General features: G+C 43.2%; 1 protein-coding gene across 3 annotated transcripts in view; it reads right to left on the reverse strand.

Annotated features, from left to right (window-relative positions):
- Positions 1-19939, reverse strand: part of LOC307137754 (von Willebrand factor A domain-containing protein 5A-like) — a 44575-nt gene extending 24636 nt beyond the window's left edge. For 2 of the 3 annotated variants that reach the window (XM_079835644.1, XM_079835643.1), the window contains exons 1-4: positions 19736-19827; positions 19463-19514; positions 4468-4670; positions 1673-1895 (exon numbers count right to left, since the gene is read on the reverse strand). In XM_079835644.1, coding sequence (XP_079691770.1) covers positions 1673-1895; positions 4468-4670; positions 19463-19505 — 469 coding nt within the window. In that variant the 5' untranslated portion in view covers positions 19506-19514; positions 19736-19827. Of the gene's footprint in view, positions 1-1672; positions 1896-4467; positions 4671-19462; positions 19515-19735 lie in introns of all 3 variants that reach the window. The other variant, XM_079835642.1, reaches the window with a different exon arrangement.
- Positions 19940-20581: the final 642 nt, after the last annotated feature.

Below are 20581 nucleotides of genomic sequence, written 5' to 3' on the forward strand. Positions count from 1 at the left end.
ATTGCCAGTGGGTGGAGTTAAGCTCTGAGCAGGGGTTTAATTACCCTTTAAGACCAATACAAAGAAAGGATTTTTTAGAAATCTTGGCCAACTGAAAAGTATGAAAGTGAAAAGTATGAGCATGTCCAGCACTCAATACTTAGTTGGGGCTGGTTTTGCCTGAATTACTGCAGCGATGCGGCGTGGCATGAGGAGATCAGTCTGTGGCTCTGCTCAGGTGTTATGAGAGCCCAGGTTGCTCTGATAGTGGCCTTCAGCTCTTCTGCATTGTTGGGTTTGGCATATCGCATCTTCCTCTTCACAATACCCCAGAGATGTTCTATGGGGTTAAGGTCAGGTGAGTTTGCTGGCCAATTGAGAACAGGGATGCCATGGTCTTTAAACCAGGCACTGGTTGCTTTGGCACTGTGTGCAGGTGCCAAGTCCTGTTGGAAAATGAAATCTGCATCTCCATAAAGTTGGTCAGCAGTAGGAAGCATGAAGTGCTCTAAAACTTCCTGGTATACGGCTGCGTTGACCTCTGACCTCAGAAAACACAGTGGACCAACATCAGCAGATGACATGGCACCCCAAACCATCACTGACTGTGGAAACTTTACACTGGACCTCAAGCAACATGGATTGTGTGCCTCTCCTCTCTTCCTCCAGACTCTGGGACCCTGATTTCCAAAGGAAATGCAAAATTTACTTTCATCAGAGAACATAACTTAGGACCGCTTTTTTTCCTTTTTGTCTTTAGCACAGGCGAGTCGCTTCTGACGCTGTCTGTTGTTCAAGAGTGGCTTGACACAAGGAATGTGACAGCTGAAACCCATGTCTTGCATACGTCTTTGCGTAGTGATTCTTGAAGCACTGACTCCAGCTCCAGTCCACTCTTTGTGAATCTCCCCCACATTTTTGAATGGGTTTTGTTTCACAATCCTCTCCAGGGTGCGGTTATCCCTATTGCTTGTACACTTTTTTCTAGCACATCTTTTCCTTCCCTTTGCCTCTCTATTAATGTGCTTGGACATAGAGCTCTGTGAACAGCCACAGAGATTTTTTTTACAAAGACCTTTTACGGCTTACCCTCCTTGTGCAAGGGGTCAAATGTCATCTTTTGGTCAGCTGTCAGGTCAGCAGTCTTCCCCATGATTGTGTTGCCAACAGAACTAGACTGAGAGACTATTTAAAGGCCTTTGCAGGTGTTTTGAGTTCATCAGCTGATTAGAGTGTGGCACCAGATGTCTTCAATATTCAACCTTTTCACAATATTCAAATTTTCTGAGATACTGAATTTGGGATTTTCCTTAGTTGTCAGTTATAATCATCAAAGATAAAAGAAATAAACATTTGAAATATATCAGTCTGTGTGTAATGAATGAATATAATATACAAGTTTCACTTTTTGAATGGAATTAGTGAAATAAATCAACTTTTTGATGATATTCTAATTATATGACCAGCACCTGTATATTCACACAGAGAGCAGCAGTTTTACACTGGAGGAATATTTCACTGTTTTACTGGAGTTATGATCAGATTCATGAGCAGAAGAGACTCTTTTGGGATGTTGTGTGGCCTGTAAATGATTATGATCGTGTGGTCCAGTGTGTGTGTGTGTGTGTGTGTGTGTGTGTGTGTGTGTGTGTGTGTGTGTGTGTCTGTGTGTGTGTATGTGTGTTGAGATCACCTGCGGGTGTGTATCTGGGGTTGAGTACGGCCGGCAGACAGAAGCGCAGTGCGTCGTCGGCCTGAATGCTGAGCTCCATCACATAGACGATGGTGATGACGGCGATCTGACCCGGAGACAAACACCCGACGCTCAGCTTGAACACATCCGAACTCTCATCGCTCTCTTCCAGCAGAAACGCCTGCTGACCCGAACTCAGAGCATCATCATACTGATCCCGCGCCTGAAGAGACACAGACATCAGAACAAGCGGTTAGTTCTGTCTGATCTCAGTCTGAGCAGAACATGTCACTGGCCACGGTTCTCAGACTTCTCAGGACAAGCACATGTTTACAGCGGCGAAATGAAAATATTTTCATAGGGGTGTCACAGAAATCTTCATTATTCAAACATAAAAAATAAGTTTGACTATAAAGTACTGGACTGTTTTAGTGCTTACAACACAGATGAATACAATTAATTGTACTTAATTGTAATTTATGTTTTCTTTTCCATCCCCACGTGCAACAAAGTGAATATGATGAATGTGGCAGAACATAAAACAAATGCCTACGTTTTTATAAATAATTTAATAAAGAAATGCATGTTGCTGGTTATATGTTTAGTGGTACACAGTAAAACCCCCAATTTTAAAGCAACACTGCTCAGTTTTCTGTTGGCCCACATCTATAGAGAGTAAAAATAAAGCAGATTCGCATTCACATTAGTGATGAACACCTGCTGTTAACAAGCAGAATCACTGAAGATGAGAGGAACAATAACACAAAAAAGAGGGGAGATGAGCAAAAACACACTTACAACTGACCTACAGCAACACAGTCTTAGATTAAATCAACTGCAAATAAAATCAATATCTCACCAGAGGATGACTAAACAACTCCAAAAACAGCATTACCATATTCACTTATTACAAACCAGTTTGTCTTTATTTATTTCATATGATAAATGTACAAAGCTTGTTGAAGTCTGTTTGAAGTCACCATTATGGCAATCAGTGTTCCTTTAGTTGGACACTTGCCCATTGTAGATCTGTGTAGCTCTTAAAGGGCCGGACCGGAAGCCTAATATTCTGTGTGAGTTCATGTTAATCAATCAACGAAAAAAATTTGAAAATCACCCCATGCTTGACTGAATAACTTTGATATATTTATTAAGAATCTGGGGCCGAATTCACAAAACATTCTTAAGAATAAAATTATTCTTAACTGCCAATTTCTTCTTATTTTCTAACTTAAGAAAAAATATAAGAGTATTTTTTATTCCCAAAAACTTTCTTAACTTGTTCTTATCTTTTTTCTTATGATTGTTCTTAAGATACAATTTAAGAAGTATTCATATTCACGAAAAGAATGTTCTTTAAAATCATTGAAAAATAACTTCTTTAAGTTAGGATAAGCTCCAACCTATCTTAAATACCCAAATGTAAGATGTTTAACAAATGTATTGGGTTGTTTCGAATATTAAGCGTTACAACATAACAGTAACTGGCTAAATATATTATTTATAACTAATAGTACCATATGGACGAGTATAAAACCAGCAACCAGTTCGCACCAACCAGCAAGTGTCAATAGCGGACGAGAAACCCCACGTAATTTAAAAATACTGTTAATGTGTCACAAATGGTAGTTTTAAGACTTTTTCAGGCGAGAATGTACTTGTTTAAAAATTAAATCTGTGGTTTATTTATAATGAGCGTCTATTTGACAATTTTATCTGGCGTTTCGGAGTTGTGAGATCCAGGCGATCAGCGGGTGTTCAGCGCTCATTAACCCCGCCGAGAGCAGCCTTTCCTCGGCCAGTCCTTCTGATGTCTGCCGCGGGCTCTGATGTCTCTGAGATATGATTCGTTTTGTGTAGATTTAACTGCCAATCTTTGGTACCCGAGCAGCGTTCTTGATAAATGGCTAGGCTCTTTTCAAATAACGATTTTACCGACACGGCACATTAAAAACACGACATTGAGTGATTTACTCCCATCAAGCCAGTCACGACGAAAATAGTCTGCACACTTATTATGATATCTATGGTAATCTGCACACTTATTATGATATCTACGGTAATCTGCAGGAAGCGCAGAAAGACGGGCTTTGAGGTGTTTTTCATTCAGTAAGACCTTTCAATAAAATAACACCATATAACACCTTTTATTTTCTTCTTAAGTAAAAAATTAAGATTTTCTTAAGAATTTTTCAAGAATTGCACTTGAACATGAATTGAACATTCTTACGAACTTCTTAGAATTTATCTTAAGAATTTTCTTAACTTCTTTCTTAAGAAGATTTTCGTGAATCCGGCCCCAGTCTATAGTTCATTTATTGAGTGAAGTCTATGCGGTTTTTCTTACATTTGATTATTGAATTTCTCTTTTGAATGCTATTGTTAAACAGACGTACTGCAGCTGAAAAAGTAAAGCACTGTTGATTTCATTTCACTTTCACTCTTATAGTTTTTGTCATATTGTTTGTAATTTTCACTTTTGCTTGTTTTAATAACAAAGATAAAATGTAATTAAATATCTATATTGTAATGATAAAATTGACATTTAAAAAAATATTATGAAATAAGATTTTGGTCATTCCAACCTGTTCAGAACTGTGAAAGGTTAGCGAATGTTAACATGATTGTTAATAATGTGATTGTTGGCACTATTCCAGCATAAACCAGTCTGGACCAGCATGAAATCCAGGCTGGTTTGTGCTGTCCAGCAGGGGTGTGTTGGATTAGGGTCGGGACTGGGCAGGAATCAAACACCTGTGGTAGATGAAACACATCACTCTGCTGTTCAGACTCACGCTGTGTTTGTCCTGCAGCTCCGCCACGATCTCCTGCTCTCTGATCTTGGCACTGAAGTGGCAGACGGCGGCATCGGCGGGCAGCGGGAAGACGAACACGGCCTCCAGCGGACGATCCTCCTCATTGACATACTGCAGACTGGAGCTGACGGAGGTCACGTGATCCCGAACCTGCAGCTGCACTGAGATGCTCTTCAGAGGAACTGAGGGAAACACACACACACATCAGAAGATCTGCACAAACACACACACACACACACACACACACACATCAGAAGATCTGCACAAACACACACACACACACACACACACACACACACACACACACACACACACACACACACACACACACACACACATCAGAAGATCTGCACAAACACACACACACACACACACACACACACACACACATCAGAAGATCTGCACAAACACACACACACACACACACATCAGAAGATCTGCACAAACACACACACACACACACACACACACACATCAGAAGATCTGCACACACACACACACACACACACACACATCAGAACATCTGCACAAACACACACACACACACACACACACACACACACACACATCAGAAGATCTGCACACACACACACACACACACACACACCTCAGCACTCTCTTCAGAGGATCTGCACAAACACACACACACACACACACACACACCTCAGCACTCTCTTCAGAGGATCTGCACCTACTGCTGTAATCAGGGGTTAAATTGGATAACTCATCAGTGGACTTTCCTTGTACATTTTCAAAAAATAAAGGCTCTATTTTTTACACCTTTCTCGTTCTTACTAATGCAAAAGTGTTGCCTTTTATGGCATTAAATAATGGAGTTGATATGCAGATGAAATTACATTTTTGAAATAAATTCATGAAACTAGTTAATTTAGATGTTATTGTACATAATTATTGTACATATTCTACCGGCAGTAATATCCCAACTTATTTTCATGACCAATTTAGGCCTATTTAAAAATGGCCTACATTAAATAATGAAGAAATCATTAATGAACAGGTTAAGTCGATACATAATCTCATGCATATATTTATCAAAATGCTCCTTATTAGTCATTATTTTCCTGTGGTGGGTGTTTTTTTGGGACAGGGATAATGATAGCCCTTTCCCATAATGTGGGAACACTGCCAGAATCAACTAATAACTGAAATAAGGACTCCATGCTGGGGTAAATTCATCCGCAAATGCTTCAAGTAAAAGAGCTAAGATCCCATCTGGCCCGCTAGACTTTCTGATATAACTGAACCACACAGCCAAATCAAATCATTTATACAAATTATTAAATTCATTTTCTTTATCAAGTTAATTTAAAACCTGCATTTCTTTCTAATTTGAATTGAAATGAATCCTTCCTCTTTTGAGACGTCTTGGTTGAGACCACTTCTCTAACACTAAGTTATGTTTCTCTCGCTTCCCTCAACTTTCTCCTTTCTCTAAATTCCATTGTATCGTTCTTCCTGAAAGCTTGATTTCTCTTCCTAATACAAAGCTTCATCTCAGGGGTGATATATGCTCCTGAGACCCAGGAATAGACTTTTGTCCACTGTAGTTTTGTCCCTTTTATTTCTTTGCTTGACAATCGGCAGTTCTCTAGCCCCACATCGCCCTCCGGTGGACATCTTATGATCATTTAGGTGACAATACATGTCTCAGTTTAAATCTGGATGTCCTGTAAAGAGCACATTCAGGGCTTTTACTTTTCAGAGATACTACATGTCTGGAGGTTTCACCATGACACCACGTTCTACTTGGTCTTTAAAATTACTTTGTTTAAAAATGACATCAATTTAGTGATCCAATTTAGTTATCTTATGGAAATATGACAGTGTTTTGTAATTATCAGTTAAATCAGACTAATTTTCAAATTGTTTGTTATAAATCCATATCTCAGGAAAATGTTATGGGGTTTTTAATCAAAATACAGTATGACTAGATATGACAGGGCATTGATTTCATACATGTCCAGTGTTCATACATGTCCAGACGCCATCATGTTTATCAGGCATTCTGGGAGTGAATAGGGAAAGAAATTATACATCAATATTCCTATGAAAATGTTGCCAATTATTACTCCCATTATTACACTTCCATTTTCATTATATGTTGCCCCAAGAACACAATAATATACACATTAATGTATAGATACATAGTATTGAATTGGAAAACCCACGTATGGCCATTTTACATTGTACAATTAATTCCATTATATCTTTCATAACATAGTTGAGAATCATCTTTATACAACGTTTGGTTAAAAAATCCTGAAACCTAAAAATTGATTGAATGAAAAAACAAACATAAAAACTGTTTTTGCCTATACTAATTCAACGTCATTTTACTAGAATGGACATAGCATAACATATGAATAAAATATCATATAAAAAATGCTCTAAACAATTATGACATGAAAAAAAATACACAGAATTTCAATTTGGCCAACTAAAAAAATTACATGTGATCAGTCACTAGAAAATTTTCAATTGGAGACCTGATTTTTTTTTTTACAGTGTAACATAATTGCTGTAAATAAAATATCATATGCTTGGTATGTTAAGAATAAATGCTGCCATGAATAACGGCCCAATTCAAATGTTTACATGCTTTTCTTCTGTTTACAGGGTATCTGCAGGTTTCACCAAGTCAACTTTAAGACTTTTTAAGACCTTTTCAAGACCATTATTAATTAAATTTAAGACCTATATCACGCAAAAAAAAAAAAACGTACAAAAGGAAATGCAGAATCATAAAATAACTTGCAAAGCAAATTAATTTATTCAAATTGAACAAAGTATTAGTAAACTTGCACTTCCTCATAGCTCAATCCCACCAGGATTAATATACAAACACTACCGGTCAAAAGTTTGACAACGGTAAGATTTTTAAATGTTTTTACAGAAGTCTCTTCTGCTCACCAAGGCTGCATTTATGTTATAAAAAATACATAAAAGCTGTAATATTGTGACAGTTCTGTTGTGAACTGATTTCTATGTGAATATATAGTAAAGTGTCATTTATTCCTGTGATCAAAGCTGAATTTATCATCATTACTCCAGTCTTCAGTATCACATGATCCTTCACTTTTTTAGGATTCTTTGATGGATAGAAAGTTCTAAAGAACAGCATTTATCTGAAATAGAAAGTAAAAAAAATGATTTCTGAAGGATTATGTGACTCTAAAGTCTGGAGTAATGATGCAAAAAAACTCAGCTTTGAATCACCGAAATAAATTGCATTTTATTATAAATATATTGAAACATAAAATAGTTATTTTAAATTGTAAAAAAAAAAAAAAATTCACAATAATAGTGTTTTTGCTGTATTTTGGATCAAATAAATGCAGCCTTGGTGAGCAGAAGAGACTTCTTTAAAAGCATTTAAAAAATCGTCTCGGTTACGTATGTAACCCTCGTTCCCTGAAGGAGGGAACGGAGACGTACGTCGGAACTGACCGACGAATTGGGATCTGTCTTCAGAGACCAATCTACTTCGAGTGTATAGAAACAAGCCAATAAACATTGGCATGCGGTTCACGCACCGCCCCGCAGCGCGGGTATAAAACACGGACGTGAACAACGCATACCGCTTTTACAACTGAGGAGCCGAGATGTGACTCGGGCCTGCAGCTGAAGCACAGCGCCTGGCGACGGGACGTACGTCTCCGTTCCCTCCTTCAGGGAACGAGGGTTACATACGTAACCGAGACGTTCCCTTTCAGTCGGTCACGTTCGACGTACGTCGGAACTGACCGACGAATTGGGATCCCTAGAAAAACGCCAGGGTGCTGGCCCTTCCAGCGCCCTGCTTAAGCTCACTGGGTGCTCCCATTAGAGCAGCAGACAGGGCTTAAGGCAGGGAGGTCCGACACTGCTGTTTCTGCAAGACCCACTCAGTGTGACTATTGGATAACGCTGGGAAAGCGTGCCCGTCTCGGGAGATGGTACGCTGCGGAGCCATGTCCTCCGGAGGAGGAGAGGTGGAAATACTCATATGGACTAGCCTGACTGGGTAGCAACTACATATGGCAGTCTCTGGGGTGGATCCAACCTGGTCCCAGGGGGGAAAGAACACACCCAGAGACGACAGAGCGGGCTCTGTCAAGGGAAAGACACGGGGCTAGCCGATAGGGTAGCTGGAACCGTGGAGAATACACATATGGGGTCGCCGTGAGGGAACCGCTACATATGGACCCAGCCTAACACACACGTTCCACAAGCATACGGGTGCAGGCCTGGCGTCAGACGGCCGCAACGTCTGACACCGCAGGGGTGGCGGAGGAGCTCGACAGGGTTCACCAATCTGGGGAACACAACTGGAGAAGATAAACGCACGTATCCGGCCAAAGGCGGGAGTGGCGTAGCAAGCCGACACAGGAACGGGTACTTCGCGTTTACCGGCCGTTGGAGGCGAGTACACGGGAAGAAACCGGTACCACACGGAGGCTATAAAATCTAGCGAACGTGTTAGGTGTCGCCCAGCCCGCAGCTCTACAGATGTCTGTCAGCGAGGCGCCTTGAGCCAGCGCCCAGGAGGAAGCAACACTCCTAGTGGAGTGTGCTCGCAACCCAAACGGGCAAGGCATGTCTTGCGATTGGTACGCTAAGACGATAGCATCCACTATCCAGTGGGCTAACCTCTGCTTGGAGACAGCCTTTCCCTTCTGCTGGCCTCCGTAACAGACGAAGAGCTGCTCTGAGGTCCTAAAGCTTTGTGTCCGGTCAACGTAAGCGCGAAGAGCGCGGACGGGACATAACAAAGCCAGGGCTGGGTCTGCTTCCTCCGAGGGCAGCGCTTGCAGGTTCACCACCTGGTCCCGAAAGGGAGTGGTAGGAACCTTGGGCACGTATCCGGGCCGGGGTCTCAGGATGACGTGAGAGTTACCGGGCCTGAATTCTAGGCACGATTCGTTGACCGAAAGCGCATGCAGGTCCCCCACCCTCTTGATTGAGGCCAATGCAGTCAGGAGTACCGTCTTCATAGACAGGATTTTTAACTCAACGGACTGCAAAGGCTCAAAAGGAGGGCCCTGAAGTGCTCTGAGCACCAGGGCTAAGTCCCAAGAGGGTAGCGAGATAGAACGAGGAGGATTTAGTCTCCTCGCACCCCTGAGGAACCTGACGATTAAGTCATGCTTCCCTAAGGATTTACCTTCCACTACATCGTGATACGCCGCTATTGCTGCGACGTACACTTTCAGGGTGGAGGGAGACAGCCTTCGCTCCAACCCATCTTGTAGGAAAGAAAGCACAACATTAATCGAACACTTCCGGGGGTCTTCGCGGCGAGAAGAACACCAGTCAACGAACAGGTTCCACTTCAGGGCATAGAGGCGCCTTGTAGAGGGGGCTCTAGCTGAAGCGATGGTGTCTACCACTGCCTGTGGCAGGCCACCTAGAACCTCCGCGTCCCGTCCAGGGACCAGACATGGAGTTTCCAGAGGTCTGGACGCGGGTGCCATAGAGTGCCCCCTCCCTGAGAAAGAAGGTCCTTCCTCAGGGGAATCGGCCAGGGTGGGGCTGTCGCGAGGAGAGTAAGTTCGGTGAACCAGGTCCGGTTGGGCCAGTAGGGCGCAACTAGCAAGACCTGCTCCTCGTCCTCCCTGACCTTGCACAGAGTCTGTGCTAGAAGGCTCACTGGGGGAAACGCATATTTGCGTAGGTCCCGGGGCCAGCTGTGTGCCAGTGCATCTGTGCCGAGGGTACCCCCGTTCAGGGAATAGTACCACTGGCAATGGGACGAGTCCGGAGTGGCAAACAGGTCTACCTGTGCGGCTCCGAAAAGGTCCCATATCAGCTGGACGCTCCGGGGGTGGAGTCGCCACTCTCCCGGAAGTGGACACTGACGAGAGAGCTTGTCGGCTGTCTTGTTCAGCGCACCAGGGATGTGAATGGCACGAAGCGACCTCAGATGCTTCTGACTCCACAGGAGGAGGTGGCGGGCGAGTTGGAGCATGCGACGGGAGCGCAGACCACCCTGACGGTTGATGTACGCAACGGCCGCAGTGCTGTCCGTGTGGACCAGTACGTGTTTGTGCTGAAGCAGCTTCTTGAAGCGACTTAGCGCAAGACATACTGCCATTAACTCCAGGCAATTGATATGCCAATGCAGCTGGGGCCCCGTCCACAGACCCGAGACTGCATGCCCGTTGTACGTGGCCCCCCAACCCGTGGCTGAGGCATCTGTGAATACCACAACATGCCTGGACACCTGTCTTATGGGCGCTCGGGCCCGTAAGAACAAGGGGTCAGACCAAGGGTTGAAGGTTTGGCGACAGTACGGGGTAACTGAGACCCGATACTGGCCGCTCTGCCACGCCCACCTCAGGACTCGGTCGTGTAGCCAGCGTTGAAGCGGTCTCATATGAAGCAATCAGAGCGGCGTTACCGCGGCTGCAGATGCCATATGCCCCAGGAGCCTCTGAAAATTTCAGTGGGACCGCCGTCCTGCTCTTGAATGTATTCAAGCAGTTCAACACTGACTGGACTCGTTCCTCTGAGAGGCGCGCAGTCCGGTTGACCGAATCCAGCTCCATACCGAGATAAGAGATCCTCTGCGTGGAACAGAGTTGCTCTCCTCTCGGTTGACCCGAAGGCCCAACAGGCTGAGGTGGCTGAGCACCAGGTCCCTGTGTTCGCACAACTGCTCTCGAGACTGGGCGAGAATAAGCCAGTCTTAGAGATAGTTGATAACGAATGCCGCGTTCTCGGAGTGGAACAATGGCCGCCTCAGCGACTTCCGTGAAGACGCGGGGCGACAGGGACAGCCCGAAGGGCAGGACTTGTACGGATATGCCTTCCCCTCGAACACAAAGCGTAGGAACGGTCTGTGTCGAGGAAGGATAGAGACATGAAAGTACGCGTCCTTCAGGTCGATTGCTGCAAACCAATCTTGGGGACGGATGCATTCGAAAATGCGTTTCTGCGTTAACATTCTGAACGGAAGCTTGTGCAGGGCCCGATACAGAACACGCAGGTCCAAGATTGGCCATAACCCACCGCCTTTCTTGGGTACAATGAAGTGGGGGCAGTAGAACCCCGACTTCATATCGGCTGGAGGAACCGGCTCGACCGCGTCCTTCGCCAGTAGGACATCGATCTCTGACCGCAAGACATGGGCATCGCAGCTCCACACGGAGGTGAAAAAGGATGCCCCTGTACTTGGGAAGCCGGTACGCAACTGAATCGCATAGCCGAGACTGATAGTACAGATGAGCCAGCGAGACAGTCCGGGAGCGCTAGCCAGGCTCCCAGACTGAACCAGCCGGACCAACGGCACCACAGACGTACCCGGGGTGGGGCAGCGAGGTGGACGGCCCGGAGGCGACCCGAAGTGTTGTCTGAGCGTTCCAGGGTGGGGCAGTGTGTGGGAGAGAAGGCCCGGGGGCGTCCTCTAGCCTCACACCGCCCACTGGCGAAGAAGAGAGGGGAAGCCAGGAGTGGCAAGGCCTGGGGGCGTCGCACACAGCCGGCTTGAGCCTCTCTGGCCCAGGGAGGAAGAAAACTGCTCTGAGAATGTGGGTACCGCTGGACTCCGGAGAGCCAGCGGCAGAACCGAAACCAAAAAATATTCTCCCCCCCGGTCCTCCTCCGGGGGAGGGAGGGGTGCGGACACCGTCTCCCTGAGCAGTTCCCCTCCTGCTGGACTGCCCGTTTCAGGGCCGCTTGCCCTTGTGCTTGCTAGCGGTTGGGCGTCTCCCTTGCGTCCGGCCACCTGCTGCCTGGGTGGAGGCTGCTGCTTGGCTAGCAGGGGCGGACGCAGGGAGATGCCCTCGGCGACAAGCAGATGGAGGCACTGCGGCCAACGACTGGGTGGAGGCAGCAGCTGGTCGTCAGGGCAGGATTTTCTTTTTTTTTTTTTTTTTTTTTTTTACCACCTCCATCTGCTTCTGGGCCATCAAGAACTGCTGGGCGAGTTCTCGACAGCGTCGCCGAAGAGGCCAGCCTGACAGACAGGGGCGTTGAGGAACCGAACTTTGTCGGGCTAACGCATATCTGCCAGGTTTAACCCCAGCTTTCTGGACCACTAATGTGGACATCGCCTGACCCAGGGAGCGTGCAGTGACTTCCGTCACCCGGTGAGCGAGGTCCATCACTGCACGCAGTTCCTGCATAACCCCTGAGTCGGGACTACCCTCGTGCATGCAGGAGAGAGGGTAGTGAGAGAGCGAAAAAATGTATACAGATTATGGCCCTTTTGGCGTTCCATATTTTGACACCAAATAGTTCCACACTGTTAAATTTTTCCAATGCACATCCAGGCAGCCACCCTGGAAGGCATGGCTGTCAACACTGAATCTGATTCAGCATGAGCACACACACTATTATAGTGGGAAACTCAGCACGGTGAACAACGCGCCGACGTGGTCATGTTCTCATAAGGGAACATGAACCACCCACGAACAAAGTCTCATTATGCTGATGCGATAGAGGAGTGGGGGCCCACGGGGAATGGTTACCCGGCGGGGAAGCCCCACTGAAATCCTCAGGTTACCAAGACTTATTAGCCAAAACAGTCATTTTCTGGTGCACCAGAAAAGGAACTATATCGGGGAATAAGCAATGGGACTCAACCCCGTTAGAGGTTTCACAGTCTCGACCGCGCACCAGAGCGCCGCGCTGAGTTGCCGTGGCAACCCCCGCTGTCAGCCAGACGGCACACGGCGCGCTGAACACTCAAGCCCTTACGAGAAAGGCTTGAAACGAACAACGCGCCGACGTGACCACGCCCTCCTGAGAGAACACGGATCACCCACGAACTTAATCTCACATGTTTACATGCGAGAGAGATCGTGGCCGTCAAATGAGGACAGGAAACAACCGCATCCAGAAACACGGTTTGAATGACATCTTGAAAAAGACACAGTCAAACCGTGTTGCTCTTTTTAGAAGGAAATGCTCTTTTAGAAGTGCTGAAGCACTCAGGGAGATGACCGCGGCTCACAGCAGTCCGAATGCAAGCCTGCGTGTGAGCACTCATGAACGGAACGCCCAGCCAACCAACACAGGAACAAGTGTATGTTGCAGCGGCCACTTGCTGACTCGCGCCATCACACCAGCACCCAGGTAAGAGAGCGATCCTCCTCGAGACTCGTTTAAACACTCTTCGTAGAAACAGCTTGATACAGCAAACCGCTCTGCTCCGAAGTTAAAAGCGGTATGCGTTGTTCACGTCCGTGTTTTATACCCGCGCTGCGGGGCGGTGCGTGAACCGCATGCCAATGTTTATTGGCTTGTTTCTATACACTCGAAGTAGATTGGTCTCTGAAGACAGATCCCAATTCGTCGGTCAGTTCCGACGTACGTCGAACGTGACCGACTGAAAGGGAACTTACCATTCTCAAACTTTTGACCGGTAGTGTGTGTGTGTGTGTGTGTGTGTGTGTGTGTGTGTGTGTGTGTGTGTGTGTGTGTGTGTGTGTGTGTGTGTGTGTGTGTGTGTGTGTGTGTGTGTGTGTGTGTGTGTGTGTGTGTGTGTGTGTGTGTACATTTTTTGTGAGATCAAAATTACTGATTTTGTGGTGGTCATTTTCAGAAATGTTTTTTTTTTCCATAATTAGGATGCCACATTTACCATATCATTATGTTAGATGCACAATAGTCATACGGCAATAAACCAAACAAAATGCATGAATGTTGACAATAGGACAAATAAATACAACTTAAATATAATGATACAAACAGTGCTTAAAGTTTAGGTAGGCTACTGTTTGATTTTCACCGTTGTTTAATTAATATTAACGACATCTACAGGAGGGGGTATAGGCTAGGCTATATTGGGTGGCTTTCACTTTAAGAACTGCAGAAATTAGCCTAGATTCGGTACACTTGCGCAAGCGCTGGCAGGCGGCAAACGCGTGCACAGAATCCGCGGCCAGTCTGACATCTGTCCGTGTGTCAGTAGCGAATGAATTCGGGGTTTACATCGCTATTTAAACTCTTTTTTTACTGATATCATACTTTTACATGGTCATTATGCAAGATGGCAGGTAAGAAAGATTCGCCTTCGCTTTCACGATCGCAGAACTGGAAGAACTGGAAGAACTGGAAGAAATGTCAGCTGAAGAATAAAATCCGTTTGATGTGTCTGTGGTGCAATCGAAAAGAGACTAGTGCCAATAACACGAAAGCTGATTGGCTGCTATATAAGACGCATGTTGGTCTCACTAGCGAAAAAACTAACTACAACACACACACACACACACACACACTCTCACTCTCTCTCTCTCTCTCTCTCTCTCTCTCTAAAACGCTGCAGGAGCATTTCAATGAGCAAGAAGTAGCGTTACATGGACGTAGGAAAATTAAGACCCGTTTAAAATTATTTAAGACCTAGAACTCAATACTTCAGCGAATTTAAGACTTTTTAAGGCCTTAAAATGTTGATTTTGAATTTAAAGACATTTAAGACTTTTTAAGATCCCGCGGGTACCCTGGTTTTATTGTTTGAGCGGTGATGAAATATATTGCTCTTGTAAATACTCGCCAGCATTTAAAGAAATACAAGTCTAGAAATGCCTACAAATGACAGCGAAGTGTGGCCATACGGTGCTCTGCAGGGGTCAAAAAGGATATAAACAGTGAATTTTGAAGTGATATATTCTTGAAAACTCAGAGATGTGGATTCGGACTGCAGTTAAATGACCACACGACCTGGTGTTTGTCTAAAGCAGGAGGTCATTCGGCCGGGGTTTTTTACGCGGGTGGTGGGAGACGGACGGCAATCCCTGAATAGCCCCTGTAAAAGATGACCATACCTTCTGACCGCACGAGAAACAATTACCATCCCAATAGAGCTTCAGGAACTCCTTCACCACTAATGGAGCGAGCTGGAAAATCACACATTCCCCGGGACACAACATCACGGCCACCAACAGAACTCAGCACAGATTGTTCTTGCTCCGGCTATAACTTTTGGTTATTCGGCAGCGGAGCCACAACGAACCGAATGGCTTCACTCGCATCTTTATCCGCCACCAGAGGTGGAAGTAACGAATTACAACTACTCACGTTACTGTAATTAAGTAGTTTTTTTGGGAATTTGTACTTTTTGGAGTATATTTTTAAATATGTAATTTTACTTGTACTCAAGTACAAATTAAGCTAAATAATCTACTTTGTTACTTTTAAAATCACAATTTGTTACTGAGTATGCTTACAATTTGAATCAATATTCAAACCTTTGACCATCTGCATTTCGGTAGCCAATAAGAAATCCGATCGTAAACGGACCAATAAAAGGCCTGATATTTGAAGTGAAAAAAGCGCTCTAGAACAGTAAAGATTATTTTTAGCTGAAATCATCAGTTTGAGAGGCAAAAAAATATTTACAGACAAAACAAAATTAATACCTGTGGCTCCTGACTATTTTATAATGCAAAATGATCGGTCTGTGTAAGAAACTGAACATTATTTACAACATTATTGCATGTAATCCTCAGCAATGTTTCTTTATAATGTAAATGTATATTAGAATTGTTTGTGAATGGGGCATTTGTATGATTTGTTCATATAAATAACCTAGTCTGTCTAACTGCATCACTACATTCTACAGACATTACAGGTCAAACCGCTCTGTTCGATTTATCTAAATAAACAACATTTCACATTATAAAATAGTCAGGAGCAACAGGTATTAATTTTGTTTTGTCTGTAAATGTTTTTTTGCCTCTCAAACTGATGGCACCCATTTAGGGCCACGGTTTCAGCTAAAAATAATCTTTACTGTTCTACAGCGCTTTTTCCACTTCAAATATCAGGCCTTTTATTGGGCCGTTTACGATCGGATCTCTTATTGGCTACCGAAATGCCGATGACTGAGATTGCCCTGCTCTCAGTTACGGAGGTACTGAGACAGGCAAGAGCAGCTTCCAAATCCACAGTACTTATCTTACTGGATTTATCTGCTGCTTTTGACACAGTCAATCACCAGATCCTCCTGGCAACTCTCATGAAGATGGGCATCTCAGGAACTGCTCTCCAGTGGCTCAAGTCTTACCTCTCAGGTAGGTCCTTCAGGGTGTCATGGAGAGGTGAAGTGTCTAAGTCACATCCTCTAGCTACTGGAGTTCCCCAGGGCTCAGTGCTTGGACCACTTCTCTTCTCCATCTACATGTCATCATTTGGATCGGTCATTCAGAAACATGGCTTTTCCTATCACTGCTATGCCGACGACACTCAACTCTACTTCTCATTTCAACCAGATGATCCCACAGTTGGTGTTCGTATCGCTGCCTGCCTAACAGACATTTCTGCCTGGATGAAGGAACATCACCTGCAACTCAACCTTGCAAAGACAGAACTGCTTGTTGTCTCTGCCAAACCAGCACTGCATCACAATCTCTCCATTCAGCTAGGTTCATCAACCATAACTCCGTCCAGGACAGCCAGGAACCTTGGGGTTGTGATTGATGATCAGCTAAAATTCACTGACCACATCACTGCAACAACCCGATCCTGCAGATTTGCATTATTCAACATTAGGAAGATTAGACCCTTCCTATCAGAGCAGGCCACACAACTACTGGTACAAGCTCTTGTTCTCTCCAGACTGGACTACTGTAATGCTCTTCTAGCGGGCCTTCCGGCATGCACTATCAAACCCTTGCAACTGATCCAGAATGCAGCGGCGAGGTTGGTCTTTAGTGAGCCGAAGAGAGCACACGTCACGCCTCTCTTCATCAGTCTGCACTGGCTGCCAATAGCCGCTCGCATCAAATTCAAGACACTGGTGCTCGCCTTCAAAACAACCACTGGCTCTGCACCAATATACCTAAACTCACTCGTTCAGACTTACACACCCTCCAGGAACTTGCGTTCTGCTAGTGAACGACGCCTTGTGGTGCCATACCAGAGAGACATGAAATCACTGTCACGGACCTTTTCCTGGACTGTTCCCACCTGGTGGAATGACCTGCCTATCTCAATTCGAGCGGCCGAGTCTGTAGCCATTTTCAAAAAACACCTAAAGACACATCTTTTCCAGCACCACCTGACCGATCGAGAATAGCACTTATCATTGTATTCATTGTCTGTCTGTCTAATTTATTTAAAAAAAAAAAAAAAAAAAAAAAAAAAAAAAATCTGTTCTGTGCTAGATTAACTGAGACTTGTTACAGCACTTGCATATTGTTGATATTGTTGCCCTTGACTGCTCTAGCTGCTTCTATTGCTCTCATTTGTAAGTCGCTTTGGATAAAAGCGTCTGCTAGATGACTAAATATAAATGTAAATATTATACTGCTCTTATTTTATTACTGACTGTTTACTTGTCTTTTTTTGTTAATTCAATTCAGTTTGAAATCATGCTTCTCTGTAAGCTATTGCAACAAGGTTACCCTATTGTAAAGACACACAGAGTGGGCAAATGTTTAAGTGAGATTATTGTAATGGTTAGTTGATCAAAGTTTAAATATGTAACAAAATTAAAATCTATTCATTATATAAAGCGGACGTGTCTCTTCAGAGACTTGAAATGAAACTCCTCCATTCAAATGGATTACTGTTACAATGAGTCTTGTGCTTTTTGAAGCTTGAAAATAATGATTGCCTTGACAAAATGGATGGACACAAACTGAGATATCAAAATGGACGTATACAGTATGTGGAGATTGCCTATCTCAATTCGTGCGGCCGAGTCTGTAGCCATTTTCAAAAAACACCTAAAGACACATCTCTTCCAGCAGCACCTGACCAATCAAGAATAGCACTTATCATTCTATTCATTTTCTGTCTGTCTAATTTATTTAAAAAAAACAAAAAACAAAACAAAAAAAACACCTGTCCTGTGTGTTCTGAGCTAGATTAACTGAGACTTGTTACAGCACTTGCATACTGTTGCCCTTGACTGTTCTAGTTGCTTCTTTTGCTCTCATTTGTAAGTCGCTTTGGATAAAAGCGTCTGCTAAATGACTAAATGTAAATGTAATGTGGAGGTTTTCCCCATGGTATTGAATATTATACTGAATATTACGGTGGTCGAAAGAGCTCAACGCGCTGCAAATGAAGAAAACACATGCAAAGATGTTCTCTATTTGCATGTGTTGTGAATGTTTGCAGCGCGTTTTTGTATTTGCATGTGTTGTGAACTTTTGCAGCACATGTGTTGTCAAACTGAAGAAGATGTTTTGTTGAAAGATCTATGATTTGATTAAATGTATATTGGTAATTCATTAAATATCGACGGCTAAAAAGTAACTAGTACTCCGAGTAGTTTTTGAGAAGAGTAATTTGTACTTTTTTGACACCAGTACTTTTACTTGTAATTGAGTATTATTTTAGAAATGTAACAGTACTTGTACTTGAGTACAAATTTTCAGTACTCTTTCCACCTCTGTCCGCCGCCATTACTGAACAACAACTCAAACTAGCGTTTACTCGGTCATCAGCATTAGATCCATTATTTGGGTTGTTTAAATCTTTATCATCATATTTTAAGGTGGAATGCACATGTCATCATTTTTAGGCTACTTATGTTGATTATGCTTATATATATGTATTTATTTATAATTGTATATTCTCTGATCATACTGTGTTTTGTATTTATGTTGGTAAGTTGGTGGTGTAATATTTTCTTTTTTTTTAAATCAGAATCAGAATCAGAAAGAGATTTATTGCCAAGTGTGCTTGCACACAAGGAATTTTTCTTGGTGCTGAAGCTTCCAGTGCACATATACAATACAAACACAACAAGAACATAGTAATACAAATTCTAAGAATAAAAATATGAAAAATAGTATAAAAAATATAAGGTCAGTTACGTTTAGTCAGAATAAACATTTACAGATTATGAACATATTTACAGTATTTGAGTAGTATACTTGTTTGTTGTTGCACTGTTAAATGTAATTGTGTTTGTGTATTATGCTGTGATTGGTGTGTGAGGATGGCCATCTCAGGGCTAATGCTAGAATAGCCTCAGATGTAAAGCAGTAGTTCTGAGGAGGAAGAGGAGAGCTCATACCTGGCTGATTCCTCTCAGACACGAGCCCACAGCAGTTCACCATCCTGACCCTCTGACAACACATTTCAGAACCTCCATTATATTACATATCATCATCAATAAGACGTGTATCAGTACAGCAATATCACACCCTCAAAACAATAACAGTACGTCATTACAATTGTGAAGGTGCTAACTGGAGTTAAACATAGTTTATAAGAAACTGAAAGCGATTAAATCATGTCCACGACCTCCTTCTTTCAAAGTGAAAGTAAACATGAACTTAAGTCTTACTGTTGTTATAGATCCTCAGAGATCGGATGAGAAGGACCTCCTGACTGACCGCGTTAAGATGTTTCAGGAAGGATCGATAACTCGCCGAGAATGAAACTAAAGTTGCGGTGGCTCATGAATATTAAGTAGGTTACGCGACAACTCCATTCGCTCCTGGAGCCTCTGATAGAGGGTTTGCATGACGTCACTGTCCCACAGGAACACGCCCCCTCACTGGATGCATGACTGGAGTTAAAAGGGGAAAACGAGAGAAAGACAAACGCTTATCAGTTTAACTAAAGGGTGGACTCCATATATGACAAGCGTGGTACTGCAACACTAAAGTGTTTTTGAACCATACTATAGTAAAGATACTACAGTAAATTGTAGAATATTATAGTAAAATTACTGTAGTAAATACTATAGTGTTTTTGAACCATACTATAGTAAATATACTACAGTAAATTGTAGTATATTATAGTAAATTTACTGTAGTAAATACTATAGTGTTTTTGAACCATACTATAGTAAATATACTACAGTAAATTGTAGTATAGTGTAGTATATTATAGTATTTACTACACTTTGTTAATTTACTGTAGTATATTTACTATAGTACGGTTCAAAAACACTATAGTATTTACTAGAGTAATTTTACTATAATATTCTACAATTTACTGTAGTATCTTTACTATAGTATGGTTCAAAAACACTATAGTATTTACTAGAGTAATTTTACTATAATATTCTACAATTTACTGTAGTATCTTTACTATAGAATGGTTCGAAAACACTATAGTATTTACTACAGTAATTTTACTATAATATTCTACAATTTACTGTAGTATCTTTACTATAGTATGGTTC

The sequence above is a fragment of the Gobio gobio genome, assembly GCF_949357685.1.
Source record: "Gobio gobio genome assembly, chromosome: 14".
In the NCBI taxonomy this organism is placed as follows: Eukaryota; Metazoa; Chordata; class Actinopteri; order Cypriniformes; family Gobionidae; genus Gobio; species Gobio gobio.